The 22,347-nt window shown below is 46.7% G+C and overlaps 1 protein-coding gene and 2 pseudogenes across 2 annotated transcripts in view; 1 reads left to right on the top strand and 2 right to left on the bottom strand.

Moving 5' to 3' along the window:
* Positions 1-17,382, bottom strand: part of PELP1 (proline, glutamate and leucine rich protein 1) — a 33,672-nt gene extending 16,290 nt beyond the window's left edge. The window contains exons 1-3 of the mRNA XM_030799763.1: positions 16,928-17,382; positions 4,031-4,095; positions 3,538-3,643 (exon numbers count right to left, since the gene is read on the bottom strand). Of these exons, the coding sequence (XP_030655623.1) occupies positions 3,538-3,643; positions 4,031-4,095; positions 16,928-17,326 (570 nt within the window). The 5' untranslated portion in view covers positions 17,327-17,382. The remainder of the gene's footprint in view (positions 1-3,537; positions 3,644-4,030; positions 4,096-16,927) is intronic.
* Positions 5,682-6,224, top strand: LOC100599535 (annotated as a pseudogene).
* A 458-nt stretch (positions 17,383-17,840) lies between the features above and the next one.
* On the bottom strand, positions 17,841-18,397 carry LOC100589135 (annotated as a pseudogene). Its single transcript, XR_001114432.2, has one exon. The product of XR_001114432.2 is annotated as a 40S ribosomal protein S12 pseudogene (transcript).
* Positions 18,398-22,347: the final 3,950 nt, after the last annotated feature.

Raw genomic sequence — 22,347 nt, 5'->3', positions numbered from 1 at the left:
GTGGTTCACAAAGCATAAACATTTCCTATTTGTAAACATTTACTTCATAGAAAAAGTGCTAGACTCTGAGCACCATGAAAGCAGGGTCCACGTACATCTCACTGTCTCCCCAGAGCTTGGTACACTGCCTGCCATATGTGCTCAGAAAATTCTTGTTAAATAACTAAGTGGAGATGTTATCAAAGGATGTAAAAGTAGGGGAAAAAATTAAAACGTTAAAAGAGTAACAAAGTATGGCCGGGCGCGGTGGCTCACGCTTGTAATCCCAGCACTTTGGGAGGCCGAGGCAGGCGGATCACGAGGTCAGGAGATCGAGACCACGGTGAAACCCCGTCTCTACTAAAAATACAAAAAAATAGCCGGGTGTGGTGGTGGGCGCCTGTAGTCCCAGCTACTCAGAGAGGCTGAGGCAGGAGAATGGCGTGAACCCGGGAGGCGGAGCTTGCAGTGAGCTGAGATCGCGCCACTGCACTCCAGCCTGGGCGACAGAGCGAGACTCCATCTCAGAAAAAAAAAAAAAAAAAAAAAAAAAGAGTAACAAAGTATGACAAACCCACAACCAGCCTTACACTGAACAGGAAAAGTTGAAAGCATTCCCCTTGAGAACAAGAACAAGACAAAGATGCCCATTTTCACCACTTCTATTCAACTTAGTACTGGAAGTCCTAGCCAGAGCAGACAAGAGAAAGAAATAAACGGCGTCTAGGCCAGGCGCAGTGGCTCACACCTGTAATCCTAGCACTTAGGGAGGCCAAGGCAGTCAGATCCCCTGAGGTCAGGAGTTCGAGACCAGCCTAGCCAACATGGCAAAACCCTATCTCTACTAAAAATACAAAAATTAGCCGGGCGGGGTGGCAGGCGCCTGTAATCCCGGCTACCTGGGAGGCTGAGGCAGAAGAATTGCTTGAACCCAGAAGGTGGAGGTTGCAGTGAGCCAAGACTGCACCACTGCATTACAGCCTGGGCAACAGAATAAGAGACTCCATCTAAAAAAAAAAAAAGGAAGAAATAAAGGACATCTAAACGGTAAAGGGGAAGTCAAACTGTCCCTATTCACCAGTGATATGATCATATACCTAGAAAACCCTAAAGACTCATCCAGAAAGCCCCCAGATCTAATAAATGAAGCCAGTAAAGTTTCAGGACACAAAATCAATGTATACACATCAGCAGCACTGCTATACACCATCAGCAACCAAGCTGAGAATAAAATCAAGAACTCAACCACTTTTACAACAGCTACAACAACAAAAAATTAAATACTTAGGAATATACCTAACCAAGGAGGTGAAAGACCTCTACAAGGAAAAACTACAAAACACTGCTGAAAGAAATCACAGACGACACAAACAAACAGAAACACATCCCATGCTCATGGATAGGTAGAATATTGTGAAAATGGCCAATACTGCCAAAAGCAACCTACGAAGTCAATGCAATTCCCACCAAAATACCACCATCATTTTTCACAGAACTAGAAAAAAGAATCCAAAAATTCATATGGAACCAAAAACGATCCCACAAAGCCAAAGCAAGGCTAAGCAAAAAGAACAAATCTGGAGGCATCACATTACCTGACTTCAAAATATACTACAAGGCTACAGTTACCAAAACAGCATGATACTGATATAAAAATAGGCACATAGACCAATGGAACAGAAGGGAGAACCCAGATATAAAGCCAAATACTTACAGCCAATTGATCTTCAACAAAGCAAACAAAAACATAAAGTGGGGAAAGGACACCCTTCTCAACAAATGGTTCTGGGATAATTGGCTAGCCACACGTAGAAGAATGAAACTGGATCCTCATCTCTCACCTTACACAAAAATCAGCTCAAGATGGATCAAGGACTTAAATCTAAGACCTGAAACCATAACAATTATAGAAGATAACATCAGAAAAACCCTTTTAGACATTGGCTTAGTCAAAGAGTTCATAACCAAGAACCCAAAAGCAACAAAAAGAAAGATAAATAGATGGGACTTAACTAAAAAGCCTCTGCACAGCAAAACAAATAATCGGTAAACAACCCACAAAGCGGGAGAAAATCTTCACAAACTGTGCATCTGACAAAGGACTAACATCCAGAATTTACAAAGAATTCAAACAAATCAGCCAGAAAAAAACAAATAATCACATCAAAAAGTGAGCTAAGGATATGAATAGGCAATTCTCCAAAGAAGATATACAAATGGCCAACAAACATGAAACATCACTACCATTTGATCCAGCAATCCCACTACTGGACATCTACCCAGAGGAAAAGATGCCATTATATGAAAAAGACCCTTGCGCACAATATTTAATAGCAGCACACTTCACAATTGCAAAAATATGGAACCAGCCTAAATACCCAACAACCAACAAGTGGATAAAGAAAATGTGGTGTAGGCCAGGAGTGGCGGCTCATGCCTGTAATCCCAGCACTTTGGGAGGCCAAGGCAGGCGGATCACGAGGTCAGGAGTTGGAGACCAGCCTAGCCAACATGGTGAAACCTCGTCTCTACTAAAATTTTAAAAATTAGCCAGGCGTGGTGGTACACGCTTGTAATCCTAGCTACTCAGGAGGCTGAGGCAAGAGAATTGCTTGAACCCAGGAGGCAGACGTTGCAGTGAGCTGAGATCGCGCCACTGCATGCCAGCCTGGGTGACAGAGCGAAACTCTGTCTCAGAGAGAGAGAGAGAGAGAGAGAGAGAGAGATAGAAAGAAAATGTGGTGTATATATACCATAGAATACTACTCAGCCATAAAAAGGAACAAAATAATGGCATTCGCAGCAACCTGGATGGCGTTAGTGACCATTAATCTAAGTGAAGTAACTCAAGAATGAAAAACAAAACATCGTATGTTCTCACAACTGAGAGTTAAGCTATGAGGACGCAAAGGCATAAAAATGATATAATGAACTCTGAGGACTCAGGGGGAAGGGTGGGAGATGGGTGGGGGATAAAAAACTACATATTGAGTACAATGTACACTGCTCAGGTGATGGGTGCACCAAAATCTCAGAAATTACCACTAAAGAAATTATCCATGTAACCAAACACCACCTGTTCCCCCAAAACTACTGAAATAAAAAAATATATATATAGGCTGGGTGCAGTGGCTCACACCTGTAATCCCAGCACTTTGGGAGGCTGAGGCAGGCGGATCACTTGAAGTCACGCATTTGAGACCAGCCTGGCCAACATGTTAAAACCTCGTTTCTACTAAAAATACAAAAATTAGCCAGGCGTGGTGGCTGAGGCCTGTAATCCCAGCTACTCAGGAGGCTGAGGCAGGAGAATCACTTGAACCCAGGAGGCAGAGGTTGCAGTGAGCCAAGATCATGCCATTGCCCTCTAGCCTGGGTGACAAAGCGAGACTCCATCTCAAAAAAAAGTTTCTATTTGAAGCTTATCCTCTCCACATCAGGGAACTGTTTCCAATTATTCTCAGAACTACATGTCCAAGTTGAAAAGAACATGCCACATCCAAGATGGGGAATAAGGTGGGGGAGGAGGAGGAAGTAGGGCAGCAGCTGAATCCTCACCTGTAACACCTGCTGAATGCTCCGAAGCCAAGCCACACAGTGCTGCTGGAATAGCTCTGTGGGGCTCTCCCCTACCAGCAGGGACAGCAGACACAGGCCCTCGAACCTTCAAAGAAAGAAGAGAGTCATGATAAGTGAGCAGTGGCTAGACTTCAGAGAAAGTGACTGACTGCTCTTTTATTCTCACTAGGCTATAGCAAGACTTCACCCCCAGATGCACTGTGGTTTCCAACTCCTGAAATACTTGGAATGAGGTGGAAGAAGCAAAGAAAGAAGGGAGCAGAGGTAATCCCGGGGGGAATAGGACATCTGCGAGCTAGAAAAGGTAGGGTTCAAATCAAGTGAGCTCACAAAAGAAATATAACTCTCCACACTCTTGGGAATAGAGAGAGGTCTTGAATCCTGGGGACGGTGACAATGAAAGGAAAGATGTACATATGCCCACTTCCTAAGGGAACATGCCCCTGGAGAAAAAAAAGGGCCAAAGACTTACCGAGTTTTGATGGAACTGAGACGTGCATTACTGAGACTCACCAATGCCCCAAGAGCTGAAAGGTTCTGGAGGAAAGAAAACAGGGAAGCAAGTCACAAATGGGATGTTAAAAATACAGAAGATTCTTCAAGCCCTTCTCCGTCCCAGCACCTATGAAGCCTTTCTGAAGTCGCACCTCCTCTGAGGCCAAAAGGCCATCCCACTAGAAGCCTTGAGCTTTTCCCCTTTTTTCCTGTGGGAAAGGCTGTTTCTCGGCCTTTCCTCGAGTTATATTTTGCCTGATCCTTCCCCCCATGCCCCACCCAAGTAGTGCCAAACAGAGGACACCCCAACTAATCCCACTACCAGACTTCAAAGATGGGTTTGCTTCACCTCTGTATGTCTGGACAGCACCTAATAGGAGACATCCATAAATGCTTGCTGAATGGACACTGAACTCATCCCTTATCCTTCCTTCACCCTCAAACAAATCCTCCTCCTCCTATTCCTGGCTTCCTTACAGCTGTAAAAATGCCAACATAGACCGAGTCAACCAGAATCCTCCTTCCAGTTCTCCCCTTCTCTCACATTCTGGAAGCCCACAAAAGATGTTTCCTCATCAGCCCCCCAAGTAACCTCTCCATGCCCCCAATGGCCAGCCTCCTCTCACGGCACCCTCATCTCCCTAACGGCATGCATCACTCCTTCTTCCAACACACACACTATGCATGAGGTTAGGTGAAGGAATACAGAGCTGAATAAAATTAATAAGGTCTCTCCCTTTTGTGGAGGGAAATGTTTATTCATTTGTTCAATAAATATTTACTTGACATGGCTGGGCACGGTGGCTCACACCTGTAATCCCAGCACTTTGGGATGCCAAGGCAGGTGGGTCACCTGAGGTCAGGAGTTCGAGACCAGCCTGGCCAACATGGTGAAACCCTGTCTCTACTAAAAATACAAAAATTAGCTAGTTACGGTGACACACGCCTGTCATCCCAGCTACTCGGGAAGCTGAGGCAGGAGACTCGCTTGAACCCGGGAGGCAGAGGTTGCAGTGAGCTGAGATCACACCATTGCACTCCAGCCTGGGCAACAAGAGCAAAACTCCATCTCAAAAAAAATAAAGCCATTTAGCAGAGACCTAAAGGAAAGTGAGAATAAGATGTATTGATACTCTCATACATTTATCACAAATATAAAATGGCACAGCCACTTTGGAAAGCAATCTGGCAGCTCCTCAAAAAGTTATACAGAGTGAACACATGACCCAGCTATTCCATCCTACGTATATACCCAAGAGAAATGAAAACCTACATCCCCACCATAACTTGTACATGGACGTTCACAGCAGCATCATTCATAATAACCAAAAAGGGAAAACAACCCAAACGTCCACCCATTGGTGAACAGATCAAATGTAGTGCAGCAGCGCCCACTTATCTGCAGGGGGTGCTTCCAAAACCCCAGGCAGGTGCCTGAAACCTCAGAAACTTCGGATACTACCAAACCCTACATAAACTATTTTTTTCCTATACATACAAGCCTATGAAAGATTTTATCAGTTAGGCACAGTAAGAGATTAACAACCACTAATAGCTCTCGGCTTTCGGCTCAGAGGAGGCCAAGGTGCAACTTTCTTCGGTCGTCCCGAATCCGGGTTCATCCGACACCAGCCGCCTCCACCATGCTGCTGAAGTTCGACCCCAATGAGATCAAAGTCGTATACCTGAGGTGCACCAGAGGTGAAGTCGGTGCCACTTCTGCCCTGGCCCCCAAGATCAGCCCCCTGGGTCTGTCTCCAAAAAAGGTTGGTGGTGACATTGCCAAGGCAACGGGTGACTGGAAGGGCCTGAGGATTACAGTGAAACTGACCATTCAGAACAGACAGGCCCAGACTGAGGTGGTGCCTTCTGCCTCTGCCCTGATCATCAAAGCCCTCAAGGAACCACCAAGAGACAGAAAGAAACAGAAAAACATTAAACACAGTGGGAATATCACTTTTGATGAGATCGTCAACATTGCTCGACAATGCGGCACCGATCCTTAGCCAGAGAACTCTCTGGAACCATTAAAGAGATCTTGGGGACTGCCCAGTCTGTGGGCTGTAATGTTGATGGCCGCCACCCTCATGACATCATAGATGGTATCAACAGTGGTGCTGTGGAATGCCCAGCCAGTTAAGCACAAAGGAAAATATTTAAATAAAGGATCATTTGACACACACACACAAAAAAAAAAACAACCACTAATAATACAGTACAGCAACTATAATAATATGCCAGCATCTCTACTCTTACGCTTTGGGCCATTATGAAGTAAAACAAAGGTGACGTGAACACGAGCACTGCAATACCGCCACAGTGGATCTGATCACCGAGATGGTTACTAAGTGACCCTTAGGAAGGGAGCGTGTGCAACATGGATACACTGGACAAAAGGATGATTTATGTCCGATTCACGTCCCAGGTAGGATGAAGCAGAACTGCTCGAGAGTCCATCACACTGCTCAGAATGGCATGTAATTTAAAACTTATGAATTACTTATTTCTGGAATTTTCCACCTAATATTTTCAGACCATGGTCGACCACAGGTAAGTAAAACCACGGAAAGGGAAAGCACAGGTAAGAGGGGACTACTGGATAAAAGGCCATAAATACGAATGAAGTTTTAGCCGGGCACAATGGCACCCGCCTGTAGTCCCAGCTACTTGGGAGGCTGAGGCATAAGAATCACTTGACTAATCCTAAGAGTTTGAATCCAGCCTAGGCAACACAGCAAGACCCAACATAGCAAAACAGAAAAGAGTAATAAAGTCTTGATACATGGATGAACCTTGAAAACTGACTGCTAAGTGAAAGAAGCCAAACCCAAAGGCTACATATTATACAATTCATTTCTATCAAATGGCCAGAATAGGCAAATCTCTAAAGAAAAAAAGTAGATTAGTGTTTGCCTAAAGCTGGAGGCAGCCAGGGAGGGCTTGGTGGGCAATGGGAATGACTGTAAGTGGGTACAGAACTCCTTTATGGAGTGATGAAAATGTTCCAAAACTGAACACGGCAATGACTGCACAACTCTGCAAATATACTAAATCCACGGAATTGTATACTCTAAGTGAGTGAACTGTGGCCGGGCGCAGTGGCTCATGCCTATAATCCCAGTACTTTGGGAGGCCAAGGTAGGCAGACCACCTGAGGTCAGGGGTTTGAGACCAGCCTGGCCAACATGGTGAAACACCATCTCTACCAAAAATACAAAAAAAAAAAAAAAAAAAAATCAGCCAGGCATGGTGGCAGGCGCCTGTAATCCCAGCTACTCCAAAGGCTGAGGCAGGAGAACTGCTTCAGAATGGGAGGCAAAGGTTGCAGTGAGCCAAGATCATGCCACTGCACTCCAGCCTGGTGACAGAATGAGACTCCACCTCAAAAAAATAAAATAAAATAAAAATAAACTGGGCCAGGCGCGGTGGCTTATGCCTGTAATGCCAGCACTTTGGGGGGGCCGAGGCGGGTGGATCATGAGGTCAGCAGTTCAAGACCAGCCTGGCCAACATGGTGAAACCCCGGCTCTACTAAAAATACAAAAATTAGCCAGGTGTGGTGGTGGGCGCCTGTAATCCCAGCTACTTGGGAGGCTAAGGCGGGAGAATCGCTTGAACCTGGGAGAATCGCTTGAACCTGGGATGTAGAAATTGCAGTTTACCAAGATTGCGCCACCATACTCCAGCCTGGGGGACAATGCGAGACTCCATTTCAAAAAAAATAAAAGGCCAGGCACCATGGCTTACGCCTGTAATCCCAGCACTTTGGGCAGCCGAGGCGGGTGGATCATGAGGTCAGGAGTTTGAGACCAGCCTGGCCAACATGATGAAAACCCGTCTCTACTAAAAAATACAAAAATTAGCCAGACATGGTGGCGGGTGCCCGTAATCCCAACTACTAGGGAGGCTGAGGCAGGAGAATCGCTTGAACCTGGGAGGCAGAGGTTGCAGTGAGCCGAGATCACACCACTGCACTCCAGCCTGGGCAACAGGGTAAGACTCCATCGGGAAAAATAAATAAATAAATAAATAAAATGGCTAAAATTGTAAGGTTTGTGAATTATATCTCAATAAAGCTGTTTTGGTCAGGCATGGTGGCCTGTAATCCCAAAATTCTGGGAAACCAAGGCAGGCGAATCACTTGAGGCCAGGAGTTCCAGACCAGCCTGGGCAACACAGAGAGACCCCATCTCTACAAAAAATTTTTAAAAATTAGCCAGGTACAATGGCATGCACCTGCAGTCCCAGCTACTCGGGAGGCTGAGGCAGAAGGATCGCTTGAATCCAGTTGTTCAAGGCTGCAGCGAGCTATGAACACACTACTACACTCCAGCCTGGGCAAAAGAGTGAGACCCTCTCTCTTAAAAGAAAAAAAAAAAAAATCTGGCCGGGGGCAATGATTCACGCCTGTAATCCCGGCACTTGGGGAGGCCAAGGTGAGTGGATCACTTGAGGTTAGGAGTTTGAGAACAGCCTGGCCAACGTGGTGAAACTAAAAATCTAAAAATCTACTAAAAATACAAAAATTAGCCAGACGTGGTGGTGTGGTTTCGCCATATTGGTCAGGCTGGTCTCCAACTCCTGACCTCAGGTGATCCGCCCGCCTTGGCCTCCGAAAGTGCTGGGATTACAGGAGTGAACCACCCTAAGCCGCCCAATGAAGCTGTTTTTATAAAAAGGCATACTGATAACCATAAAAAAAGTGTTCCAGGAAAAGAAAAAAAAAACACAAAGGCTGGGCAAGGGGCTCATGACTGTAATCCCAACACTGGGAGGCCAAGGCAGGAGGACCGCTTGAGCCCAGGAGGTCAAGATCAGCCTGTGCAACCGAGGGAGACCCCATCTCCACAAAGAATTTTTAAAAACTAGCCGGACATGGTGGAGGGCACCTGTGGTCACAGCTACTTGGGAGGCTAAGGTGGGAGGGTTGCTTGACCCCGGGAAGTCAAGACTGCAGTGAGCCATGATCGCCACCACTACACTCCAGCCTGAACAGCAAAGCAAGATCCGGTCTCAAAAAAGAAAAGTAAAAAGAGCGAAGACTGTGAGATGAGAGCATACTTCGTATTTCCGAAGAACAACAAGGAGGCAAATTGTTGATGGAGAAAAGTGAGCAAGGTGGAGAGGAGTAACCAGTGATGAAGGTTAAGGGAGTGGGGCCAGAATGTGCAAAGCCATATAGGTGATTACCGACTTTCACCCTGAATAAGATAAAAGCCACGAGGGGGAGAGAGAAATTGCGCAAAGGAGTGACAATATCTGACTTCTGGTTTTTGTTTTTGTTTTTTTTAAATCAACAGCATTTGTGTTGTCTTGTTGAAAAGGCAGAAGCAAACAGATGAGGTAGAAGGTTACTGTAATATTCCAGACAAATAATGATGCAGCTTGAAGAATGTGGTAACTGTGGAGATACAAAGCAGTCAAAATCAGGAAGTACTGTGAAGGTAGAGCCAACGGGATGTGCCATCAAACTGGAAATGGGTGGAAAATAAAAAGAAGGGTCCAAGATAACGCCAATGTTTTTTGCTGAACAACCTGAAAGATGAAGCTGCCATTCACCGAGAAGGGAACTAATGCAGGAGGAGCAGGTTTTGGGGTGACAATCAGGAATTCAGTTTCAGATCTGTTCAATCTGTGATGTGTATTTAACATGAAAATGGAGATGCCAAATAGGCACCGGGTAGACAAGTGTGAAGAGAACTTCTGCCTGGAGATGTAAACTCAGGAGTTGTTGCCCTTGAGACTGGATCAGTTCACCAAGGGAATAAGAGTAAAGAGAGAAGAGAAACAGTGCAAGGCCTGGGTTGTAGGCACTCAAACCTTCAGAGGTCACAGAGGTGAGGAGGGATCAAGTCTTTACTGGAAAGGAGTAATCAGTGTGGTAACAGGAGAATCGAGAGGAGAGGAGAGGGGCTGGGAGGGTGACTCACACCTATAATCCCAGCACTTTAGGAGGCTAAAGTGGGAAGACTGCTTGAGTTCAAGAGTTCAAGACCAGCCTGAGCAACATAGGGAGACCTTGTTTCTACTAAAAATCAAACAAATTAGCTGGGTGTGGGGGCACACACCTGTGGCCCCAGCTACCCAGAAGGCTGAGGAGGGAGGACTGCCTCAGCCTGGAAGACCAAGGCTGCAGTGAGCTATGATCGTGCCACCGCACTCCAGCCTGGGCAACACAGCGAGACCCTGTCTCAATGAAACAAACAAACAAAAACAAAAAGGTGAGATATCCCAGAAGTCAAGTGAAGACAGTTTTTTAAATAGGAAGGTATAATTAACTGCATCAAATGGTACCGATAAGTCAAATATGATGACCCAAATTGACCTTTGAACTTAATGTCTTGATGGACACCAGTGATCTTCAAGAGTTACCATTTCACCCAGCAAAGGGTTGTTTCAGCAGCATTTAGTGTAAAGCCTGAATGTAATGAGTTCAATGGAACAATCATCATGGTAATAATTCATTCAGGGAAGAACCTTTAATAGATGTTAAAATGAGTGGGTGAAAGGTTGACAAGACCTAAGACATTCACATTATCTCCCCCCAAGACACTTAATTACAAATGAAAAAAAAAATCATACCTTTATAACAGTGAAGAAACCTGGCGGAGACCTGCTTAACCTAGAATACGTGCTCCTGATATGATGCACCAAGAATGACACATCGTTTCTGCAGGGTTTTTTTTTTTTTTTGTAGAGATGGGGTCTTGCCATGTTGCCCAAGCTAGTCTTGAACTCCTGCGCTCAGTGATCCTCCCACTTCGGCCTCCCACTAAGCCTCTGAATCTCATGCTGAGATAACAGGCATGAGCCACTGCACCTGGACAACTTCTGCAGTATTCTTGCTGAAAAAGCACAAATCTCCAGTTTAATTTGTCTGCTGTTTCCTCATGATTACATTCTAATCTGAGGGGCATCCTACAAAATAACTATCCTGTACTCTTTAAAAATATCAAGATCATAAGACAAAGGCTGAAGAACTATTTCAGATTAAAGAAGACTAAAGAGACATTATAACTAAAAGCAGGCTGGGCGCGCTGGCTCACGCCTGTAATTCCAGCACTTTGGGAGGCAGAGACGGGAGGATTACGAGGTCAGGAGATCAAGACCATCCTGGCTAACACAGTGAAACCCCATCTCTACTAAAAATACAAAAAATTAGCCGGGCGTGGTGGCGGGCGCCTGTAATCCCAGCTACTCCAAAGGCTGAGGCAGGAGAATGGCGTGAACCCGGGAGGCGGAGCTTGCAGTGAGCCGAGATTGCACCACTGCACTCCAGCCTGGGCGACAGAGCGAGACTCTGTCTCAAAAGAAAAAAAACTAAAAGCAAGCTGGGCATGGTGGCTCACGCCAGCACTTCGGGAGGACAAGGCGGGTGGATCATCTGAGGTCAGGAGTTCGAGGCCAGCCTGGCCAGCATGGCAAAACCCCATCTCTATTTAAAAAAGAAAAAAAATTAGCCAGGCGTGGTAGCAGGCGCTTGTAATCCCAGCTACTTGGGAGGCTGAGGCAGGAGAATCGCTTAAACCCAGTGGGCGGAGGTTCCAGTGAGCCAAGATCACGCCACTGCATTCCAGCCTAGGTGACAGAGTGAGACTCTGTCTCAAAAAAAAAAAAAGCAAAACAACAACAACAAAAAACAACTAAATGCAACGTGTGATCCTGCATTAAATCCTGGACTAGAAATTTTGTTATTGTTGTTGTTATAATGGATGCCTTTAGGAGAACTGATGGCAAAACTTAAAAAAGATCTGTAGGTTAAATAATTTACTGTACCAATATTAATTCTTTGATCATGATGATAGAGTATGGTTATGTAAGAGAATGTCCTTGTTTTTAAGGAAAAACACACTAAAATATGTTAAAGTAAAAGGACATCATATCTGCAACTTACTCCTAAATGGACCCAGAAAAAATATCTGAAAGAATTCCTGTATCCTCTTCACCCAGAATTCTCCAATTTTCAAATGTGCATTTATGTTATTCTCAGAATGATAGTTTAGGAGATCTGTCATTATCAGAATAACATAAATATGCATTTAAAAACTGGAGAATCCGGCCAGGTGCAGTGGCTCAGGTCTGTAATCCCAGCACTTTGAGAGGCCAAGGCAGGTGGATCACTTGAGGTCAAGAGTTCAAGACCAGCCTGGCCAAAAGGCGAAATCCCGTCTCTACTAAAAATATAAAAATTAGCCAGGTGTATGGCGCTGGCCTGTAATCACAGCTACTTGGGAGGATGAGGCAGGAGAATCATTTGAATCCAGCAGGCAGAAGTTGCAGTAAGCTGAGACTCCTTCTCAAAAAAAAAAAAAAAAAAAAAAAAGGCCGGGCGCAGTGGCTCACGCCTATAATCCCAGCACTTTGGGAGGCCAAAGTGGGCGGATCACAAGGTCAGGAGATCGAGACCGTCCTGGCTAACACGGTGAAACCCCGTCTCCACTAAAAATACAAAAAAATAGCCGGGCGTAGCGGCGGACGCCTGTAGTCCCAGCTACTTTGGGAGGCTGAGGCAGGAGAATGACGTGAACCCAGGAGACAGAGCTTGCAGTGAGCCAAAATCGCGCCACTGCACTCCAGCTTGGGGGACAACATGAGACTTCATCTCAAAAAAAAAAAATTTAAAAAAAAAAAAAGGAGACTCTAGGAGAAGGGTATATTTTGAAATTCTCTCAAATATTGTTCCAACTTTTCTGTAAATTTTCAGTTATTTCAAAGTAATGCTAAAAGAAGAATGAGAGACAAAAAGTACAGACAACACCTTTAAGGAGCTTTTGCCATAAAAGGAAGTGCACAAATGGCAAATAGGGCAGTAGCTAGAGGGTGATTTGTTTGTTTTTTGAGACAAAGTCTCCCTCTGTTGCCCAGGCCAGAGTTCACAGGCGCAATCTGGGCTCACTGCAACGTCTGCCTCCCAGGCTCAAGCAATTCTCCTGCCTCAGCCTCCTGAGTAGCTGGGATTACAGGATTACAGATGCCTGCCACCGCACCCGGCTAATTTTTGTATTTTTAATACAGACAGAGTTTCACCATCTTGGCCAGGCTGGTCTTGAACTCCTGACCTTGTGATCCACCCACCTTGGCCTCCCAAAGTGCTGGGATTACAGGCGTGAGCCACCACACCTGGCCGAGGGTGAAGTTTTGAGCTGTATGCTGATGAAAATGATCCAACAAAAAGAGAGGCCAGATGCAGTGGCTCATCCCTGTAATCCCAACATTTTGGGAGGCTGAGGCAGGAAGACTTTTTTATTTAAGTAGGAGTACACTCTAAAATATGACAAAAAGTGGCCGGATGTGGTGGCTCACACCTGTATTCTCAGCACTTTGGGAGGTCGAAGGGGGAGGATCACTTGAGGTCAGAAGTTCGAGACCAGCCTGACCAACATGGTCAAACTCCGTCTCTACTAAAAATACAAAATTAGCTGGGTATGGTGGCAGGCTCCTGTAATCTCAGTTACTCAGGAGGCTGAGGTGTACGCAGAAGACAGAACAAGACACTGTCTCTGCCCTTCAAAAGAATATACAAGATAAATGACATTTGGGATTTGCTTTAAAATGGTCCACCAAGCTGAGCACGGTGGTTCACCTCTATAATCCCAGGATTTTGGGGGGCCAAGGTGGGAGGATCACTTGAGTCCAAGAGTTCAAGACCAGCCTGGACAACATAGAGAGCCCCCATGTCTACAAAAAAATTTTTTTAATTAGCCAGGGGTGGTGGCACACCTGTAGTCCCAGCTCCTCGGGAGGCTGAGGTGGAAGGATTACTTGAGCCTGGGAAGTTGAGGCCAAGGCCGCAGTGAGCCATAATCTGGCCACTGCACTCCAGCCGAAGTTAGAGTAAGACCCTATCTCAAAAAAAGAAAAGAAAAAAGAAAGAAAAAGCAAAGTTCCACTTAAAAAAAAAAAAAAGCCAAGCTATGGGAGGAATGAAATAACATTGGCAAACGTTCACTGTTAAATTTGAGTGATGGGGCAGCATAGGGTGGGGTGGTGAAAATATTATTTATGTCTGAAATTTTACATAAGTTTTATTAATTACATACAAAAACAAATCAAAGACTTGTTGAGTGTAGGGGAGAGAGGTTGTAAGTATACGTGAAATAAATAGACAGTAGGATAAAGAGCAGTCAATCATAGGTGGCCAACAAATATATCCCAAAGGCAGTGACAAATAAGCAAAGAATTGAGAAGACTGGGAAGGAGGATGAGAGTTGGGGGGGTGGGGGCGCTGCACAGGGAGGGATTCCAAGAGGAGAACAGTAAGTACAAAGGCTCTGAGGAAAGAATACCCAGAGGCTGAAGGATTTTTAAAAGCTGCAAACAGGACCAGAATTTTACTTTAGAAAGCTCACTCCAGCTACTGTGTGGGGAACGGATTAAACAGAGCAAGACTGAAGGCAAGGAGACTCATTAGAAGATTGTTGCTATAATATACTCCAAGCTAGACATGGAGCACTGTGCTAGGATCATTCCATTTTGGAACTACTGAGCTTGCAGTACCTGCGGAAAAGCCATGTTGGTAGGTGGATGATCAAACAGTGGATCCCCCTTGCTCGCAAGCTCCAGGTCTATTGCTGACTTTCGTTTCTCATCTTAACTAGACTAGAAATTCTCTGAGGGAAAGGACCATGTCTTATTTATCTACCTAGAGACGAGGAACAGTACCTAAATATAACAGATACTCAATAAATGTTTGATTTGTTATAACAGATACTCAATAAATGTTTGAGTATTGTTATACTCAAACAATAAATGTTTGAGATTGTTATAACAATCTATTGTTATAACAGATACTCAATAAATGTTTGTTAAATGAAACCTTTGGGGAAGGAAAGGAAACCCTCCACATAATCCCATGTATTGAGGATCCAAATCAAAGGACACAAGTAGAAAAAAAATTCAAGGCAGGATGTATCTAAATATGTAGCACAGGAAATATTAAAGGGCGGCCCTAGTTTCCCACATCACTTTTAGCTTCTTTACTCAAAATTCTACTAGACTTCAGACATTTAAGAAAAATAAGCAAGACGTTAAGTTCATGTAGTTGACTTTGAGGGAGGAGAGGAAGTCCTGAAAGAGATGAAAGAAATCACACATTTATAGGCAGAATAGGTAATATTTCACAAATACTTATAAAAAAAATTTCTGGGGGGCTAGGCATGGTGGCCCGTGCCTGTAATCCCAGCACTTTGGGAAGCCAAGGCAAGTGAATCGCCTGAGCTCAGGAGTTTGAGATCAGCCTGGGCAACATGGCAAAACCTCGCCTCTACCAAAAATACAAATTAGCCGGGCATGGTGGCACATGCCTGTGGTCCCAGTTACTCTGGAGGCTGAGGTGGGAGGATCCCTTGAGGCTGGGAAATGGGGGTTGCAGTGAGCCAAGATCATGCCACTGCACTCCAACCTGGGTGACAGAGTAAGACCTTGTCTCAAAAATAATAATAATAATTCTGGGACTATTGTGAGATAAAGAAAACAGAAAAAAAGCCCACTGTAATATAACTGACTGATGAAAACCACATACATTAGAAGAGGGGAATTTAGACAGAAGAGAAAATACATAATCAGCTCCAGCCTCTGATACTGGGCTGAGATAGCAGAGATATAGTTTTGTCACCCTCAATTATGCAGAGTAATGTTAAAGACAAACAGATAGGGTTATATGTGATAAATCTGAGGCTAAAGTTATTGAAACACCCAGCAGATTGTGACAACCATCTTCCTGGAAGGTAGCATAGAGCTGGGAAGGTCCCAGGAATGAAGGGTGGACACAGAAGATCTCGTGTATATGGGTCTTGAAGGATGGGTAGAATTTGCAGGAGGTTTAGTGGGAGAGAAGGGAGGACAGGAGATTGTTAAAGGAGCAGCTATTACGGGCTAGAAATATGCCTTCTTAGAATCAGTGCCTTCACCTGGACAAGATGGTGGGGGTTCAAGCTAGAATGGGGGCAATGAGAAAGATGGAAAAGAGTGGACAGAGCTGAAAACTACTCAAAGGATAAAATCAACAGGACTTGATAGATTGCTTATGGAGGTGTATGAAGAAGAGTTTAGAATTACTTGAGTGTCTAGCTTGCAGAACTGAATGGTTATTAGATTCCATTCTTATAGAAGTCCAAAGGCTCCCAACCCGGCCTAAAAAGCTCTGCATGACCCGACCACTGCCTACCCATCTCACCAGTCTCATATGTACCCACTCTCTTCCCCTCCACATCTGAGCCCCAGGAACGATGCCCTTCTTTCCAGTTCCTTCCTACCACAGGGCCTTCCCACATGAGCTCTCCTCTGACTGACAGCCCCTCCCATCTTTTTTCCCTACCCAACCCCTATTCATCCTTAGGGTCTCAGCTTAAACGCCGGTTTCTTTGGAAAATCTCTGCCAGTCTTCAGATAAGGTTAGAGACCCCTGCTATTCAATTCTCATCTTGTTTCACAGCATTTTGTGTATCGCCACCACGTCTGTAACCGGGGCGCCTAGTACAGTATCTGACCCTCAATAAGAGCTCGGTAAATGTTTATTGTTGAATGCGTCATTAAGTCAGTCGAAACAATCCCCGAAACAGATATTGGCAGAGGAAAAAGAAGCTTTTAGATTATACAACTAGTGAGTGACCGGGCCTGAAACCTAATCGATTCCTGTGTGCCGACCAATAGCCTAACAACAGAAAAATAAGGCCCATTTTTCCCCTGTTGAAACTCATGGCCGATAAAGGAGAAATACGTGCATCCCGTCCGGACTGATACCTGGATCCCCTTTCTGCCCGCAGCTCTCCTTCCCTCAACCTCCCTATCGCACTTGCACTGCACCGTAATCTCGGCGCACAGGTGCCGCGCCAACCTCCCCACAGGGCCGCGGGCACGCGGGCCACGGACTCACCTGGGCCCCGCCCACCGACCCATGCAGCCGCAATAGGCACATGAGCCCGGGCAAATGTGGGGCGGAGCGGTTTGGGGGATGCACCGGAGCAACGGCAGACCCCGTTCGAGGTTGCAGCAAACCAGAAACACTCTCCAGCAGCAGCAGGCGGAGCCGCGGGCCCGAGCTTACTGCCGAGAGACCCCCGGTCCCGCCAGGAACCCCAGCCGCGGAGCCCGCAGACGGCCCACTCAGAACGGCTGCCGCCATCTTCCCCCGGGCTCCAGTGATGGCGTGGCGCGATGACGCAAACACACCGCGACGGCCGCCTACTGGGGAGGGGGCGTGGGGAGGGGGCTGCGGTCCTGCGCACTGGGTGAAGGCAGGCTGGACTCTCGGGCTCAGGCTGAAAAGGAGCATGCGCGGGGAGAGCAGCCTGGGCGCCGAGGCAACGGGGTTCTCGGTTCTCGGAGTGATGGCGGGTGAGGCTTCCTGTGAGCGTGTCCGAGGCGGTCCTGTGATGTTTAAGGTACACGTGGTCCGGACAAAAGGCGCCAAAGTCCAAACGATTTCCATTTAGCGGACGGAGTCTCGGGACATCTTCGCTGTAGGAATCAATAACTTTTTTTTTTTTTTTTTTTTTTTGAGACGGAGTCTCGCTCTGTGGCCCAGGCTGGAGTGCAGTGGCGCGATCTCGGCTCACCGCAACCTCCACCTCCCGGGTTCAAGCGATTTCCCTACCTCAGCCTCCCGAGTAGCTGGGATTACAGTCGCGCGCCACCACGCCTGGCTAATTTTTTTGTATTTTTGTAGAGATGGAGTTTCACCATGTTGGCCAGGTTGGTCTTGAACTCCTGAACTCAGGTGTTCCGCCCGCCTCGGCCTCCCAAAGTGCTGGGATTACAGGCATGAGCCACCGCGCCCGGCCCAGGAATCAATAACTCGTGTGTGTGTGTGTGTGTGTGTGTGTGTGTGTGTGTGTGTGTTTCTTGCATTTGAAGTACTCTTCGATGACATCCTTGGCCTGAGACTCTTCGCCATAGCCCTTAACTATTACATAACTGCAACCAACCACTTTACGGGGTTTCCCCTCTCTGTCAATTTTACAGAGCCCTACCCATTCTCCTAGTTTCTTGTTGTCATCAACCTTAATTAGGTTGATTTGGTGTTCAGCACAAAGGGCCTCCATCAGCTTGACATACATAGTAGGCTCATCACAGTTGGATGCAAGCACACAAAGATGGGCTTGGCGTTTGTCGAAGCCTTTGGCAGCTTCGCGAATTCCACGTGCTAGGCCATGGTGGATGAGGGCGGTCTTCAGCACCTCTTGTAAAGCAGTATTAACGTCCATTACACCTCCAGCAGCAATGCCTTCCTCGGCCATGGCGGTGGGTTACGGGTGAAGCTGAATCTTGAACGTACCCAAGTCTCCACCTCTGCGCAACTTGGCGGCGGCAGGGAAAGAGAAGGAATCAATAACTATCTAGGTAACTTGAAATCACAGACATTTTTAACTACATTTGCAACTTCAGAAATGATACAAGATGTGCGCCTTGCAAAAGCCAATTCAAACAGTATAGAAAAGAAGAAAAACTGCCCCTCCCCGCAAAGCCCTGCCCCAGCAGTGTGTATACTTTTCTAATATTAGTCTATGCACAAGCACATAAATGAATATTTTACAAGATTGGGGTCTGCGTGTGACTTTTTTTCACGCATGGCCTTCTTTATGCTGTTTTTTAAACTGTGTGGTATGAATGAAATGGGTGCGCCATGATTTAATAATTCTATTGCTGAATTAATACTTAAAGGCTGCTCCAGCTTTTTGCTAATGCAAACACTGTAGTGAACACGCTAATACCGCTATGTTTGTGTACTTTTGTGATTGTTAGATTCAAATTCAAGTCATCAATTTTTTTTTTTTTTTTGGAAGAGTCTCTGTCACCCAGGCTACAGTGCAATGGCGTGATCTCGGCTCACTGCAACCTCCGCCTCCCAAGTTCAAGTGATTCTCCTGCCTCAGCCTCCCAAGTAGCTGGAAGTACAGGCACCTGCCACCATGCCCGGCTAATTTTTGTATTTTTAGTAGAGACGGGGCTTCACCATGTTGGCCAGGCTGGTCTCAAACTCCTGACCTTAAGTGATCCGCCGGCATCAGGCTCCCAAAGTCCTGGGATTACAGGTGTGAGCCACCCTGCCTGGCCCATTTTTCCTCTTATTGCCTCCTGTCCAATCCTTCAAGTCCTGGCATTCTGCCTCCAAAATACATTAACCCAATAGCGTTAATTTTTCTCCATCTCCACTGCTGCTCGGGTCCAAATTACCATTCACTCTCACCTAGTCTCTTACAATAGCCTCCTACAAAGCCTTCTTTGCTCCCTGCTTCCCTTTTGGCACACTTGCAGTCCCTTCGCACAGCAACCAAAGTGGTCTTTTCAAATGTAAACCAGTTCTTGTCACTCCTTGCTTAAACCTCTCTGTGGCTTCCAAATGTGATGAGAATGAAATCCCATCTCCTCACTGAGGCCTACAAGAATCCACCCAATCTGACACATATCCACCTCCCTGACCTCAACACATACCACAAGTACCACTTTCCTTCTCTCTTCCTATTTTTGAGCCACACTAGCCTTCTTTCTATTCTCCAGCAAAGCCCATTCCCACATCCGAACCTTTGCGCATGTTGCTGATTCTGCTGGAGAAACTGTCCTCTGATTCTGTGTAACTGACACCATCTTGCCATCCTGAGAGGACTTCTTTCTAGGTAGCTCCCACTCCAACCCCCATCAGCCTCCATCACATTTGCCTGCTTATAATTCATGTCATTACCAGAAATTTGCTTTGTTATTTATTAACTATCTCTTGTCTAAAATACAACCTCCATGAAAGGGCTCTTGTCTCCTACACTATGCTATTCCCATCACCTAGAACAGTGCCTGGTACATAAAAGGTGCTGAAAAAATATTTCCCCACGCTGGAGTGCAGTGGCATGATCACAGCTCACTGCAGCCTTGACCTCCCAACTCAAGCAATCCTCCCACCTCAGCCTCCCTAGTACCTGGGACTCTAGGCACTAGCCACTATACTTGGCTCATTTTTGGGTTTTTGGAGGTTTTTTGTTTTTTTTCTTTTTTTTTCCTCGAGACGGAGTTTCACACTGTCACCCAGGCTGGAGTGCAGTGGCGCGATCTCGGCTCACTGCAAGCTCTGCCTCCCAGGTTCAGGCCATTCTCCTGCCTCAGCGTCCCAAGTAGCTGGGACTACAGGCGCCTGCCACCACGCCCGGCTAATTTTTTGTATTTTTTTTAGTAGAGACAGGGTTTCACCATGTTAGCCAGGATAGTCTCGATCTCCTGACCTCGTGATCCGCCCGCCTCAGCCTCCCAAAGTGCTTGAGATTACAGGCGTGAGCCACCACGCCTGGCCCCTGTTTGTTTTTGAGACAAAGTTTCCCTATGGTTACTCAGGCTGGAGTGTAACAGCATGATCTCAGCTCACTGCAACCTCCGTCTCCCAGGTTTGAGCAATTCTCCTGCCTCAGCCTCACGAGTAGCTGGGATTATAGGCTAAATTTCTCCATGTTGGCCAGACTGGTCTTGAACTCCTGACCTCAGGTGATCCGTCCCACTCGGCCTCCCAAAGTACTGGGATTACAGGCCTGAGCCACCGTGCCCAACCCCCTCTGCTTTAAAAACCACTATTGGTTCCACGTGTCCTTCTGTGGGGCCCTCAATCTCACTCCATCTGCTATACAAAATCTTCCACAGCCTGTTCCAGGCTTCCCCACCAACACTACGCAACAGGATGTGCCTCGTCTTTCTCTTTGAAATGCCCTTTCTCAACGTCTGCCTGGCCAGGCGCAGTGGCTCACGCCTGTAATCCCAGCACTTTGGGAGGCTGAGGCACGTGGAACACAAGGTCAGGCGTTCGAGGCCAGCTTGGCCAACATGGTGAAACCCCATTTCTATTAAAAATATGAAAAGTAGCCACGCGTTGCAGATGCTTGTAATCCCAGCTTCTCGCGAGGCTGAGGCAGAGAATTGCTTGAACCCAGGAGGCAGAGGTTGCAGTGAGCCGAGATCACACCACTGCACTCCAGCCATGGTGACAGTGAGACTCCATCTCAAAAAAAAAGAAAAAAAGGCTGGGCGCAGTGGCTCACGCCTGTAATCCCAGCACTTTGGGAGGCCCAAGCAGGCGGCTCATCGGAGGTCAGGAGTTCAAGACCAGCCTGGCCAACATGGTGAAACCCCATCTCTACTAAAAAAAAAAAAAATGTATAAAAACTAGCCGAGCGGGGTAGTGGACGCCTGTAATCCCAGCTACCTGAGAAGCTGAGGCAGAACTGCTTGAACCCAAGAGATGGAAGTTGCAGTGAGCAGACACAGGTCCACCGTATCCGGAACTGGTGGGGTTCTTGGTCTCACTGACTTCAAGAATGAAGCCGTGGACCCTCACAGGGAGTGTTACAGTTCTTAAAGGAGGCGTGTCCAGAGTTTCTTCCTTCTGGTGGGTTGGTGGTCTTGCTAGCTCAGGAGTGAAGCTGCAGACCTTCACAGTGAGTGTTACAGCTTTTAAGGCAGCACAGCTGGAGTTGGTTGTTTCTGCTGGTGGGTTTAAGGTCTTGCTGGCTTCAGGAGTGAACCCGTAGACCTTCACGTTGAGTGTTACAGCTCATAAAGACAGTGTGGGCCTAAAGAGTGAACAGCAGCAAGATTTGTCACAAAAACGACCTAGAAGGGGACCCGACCACGTTACCAGTGGGCTTCAGGCAGCCTGCTTTTATTCTCTTATCTGGCCCCACCCACATCCTGCTGATTGGTCCGTTTTACAGAGAGCCAATTGGTCCATTTTACAGAGAGCTGATTGGTCCATTTTGACAGGGTGCTGATTGGTGCGTTTACAATCCCTGAGCTAGACACAAAAGTTCTTCACAGCCCCCACTAGATTAGCTAGATACAGAGGGTAGACACAAAGGTTCTCCAAGTCCCCACCAGAGTAACTAGCTACAGAGTGTTGATTGGTGCATTCACAAACCCTGAGCTAGACACAGGGTGCTGATTGGTGTGTTTACAAACCTTGAGCTAGATACAGAATGCCAATTGGTGTATTTACAATCCCTTAGCTAGACATAAAGGTTCTCCAAGTCCCCACCAGACTCAGGAGCCCAGCTGGCTTCACCCAGTGGATCCCGCATGGTGGCCTCAGGTGGAGCTGCCTGCCAGTCCCGTGCTGTGCACCCGCACTCCTCAGCCCTTGGGTGGTGGATGGGACTGGGTGCTGTGGAGCAGGGAGGCTTGGGCCGCACAGGAGCCCACGGGGCGGGGGAGGCTCAGGCATGGTGGGCTGCAACTCCCGAGCCCTGCCCCTCCAGAAGGCAGCTAAGGCCTGCTGAGAAATTCAGCAGCTGATGGCCCAGGTGCTAAGCCCCTCACTGCCCGAGG

This window comes from Nomascus leucogenys, chromosome 19 (assembly GCF_006542625.1).
Source record: "Nomascus leucogenys isolate Asia chromosome 19, Asia_NLE_v1, whole genome shotgun sequence".
NCBI lineage: Eukaryota > Metazoa > Chordata > Mammalia > Primates > Hylobatidae > Nomascus > Nomascus leucogenys.
This window is presented reverse-complemented; position numbering and strand designations above follow the sequence as displayed.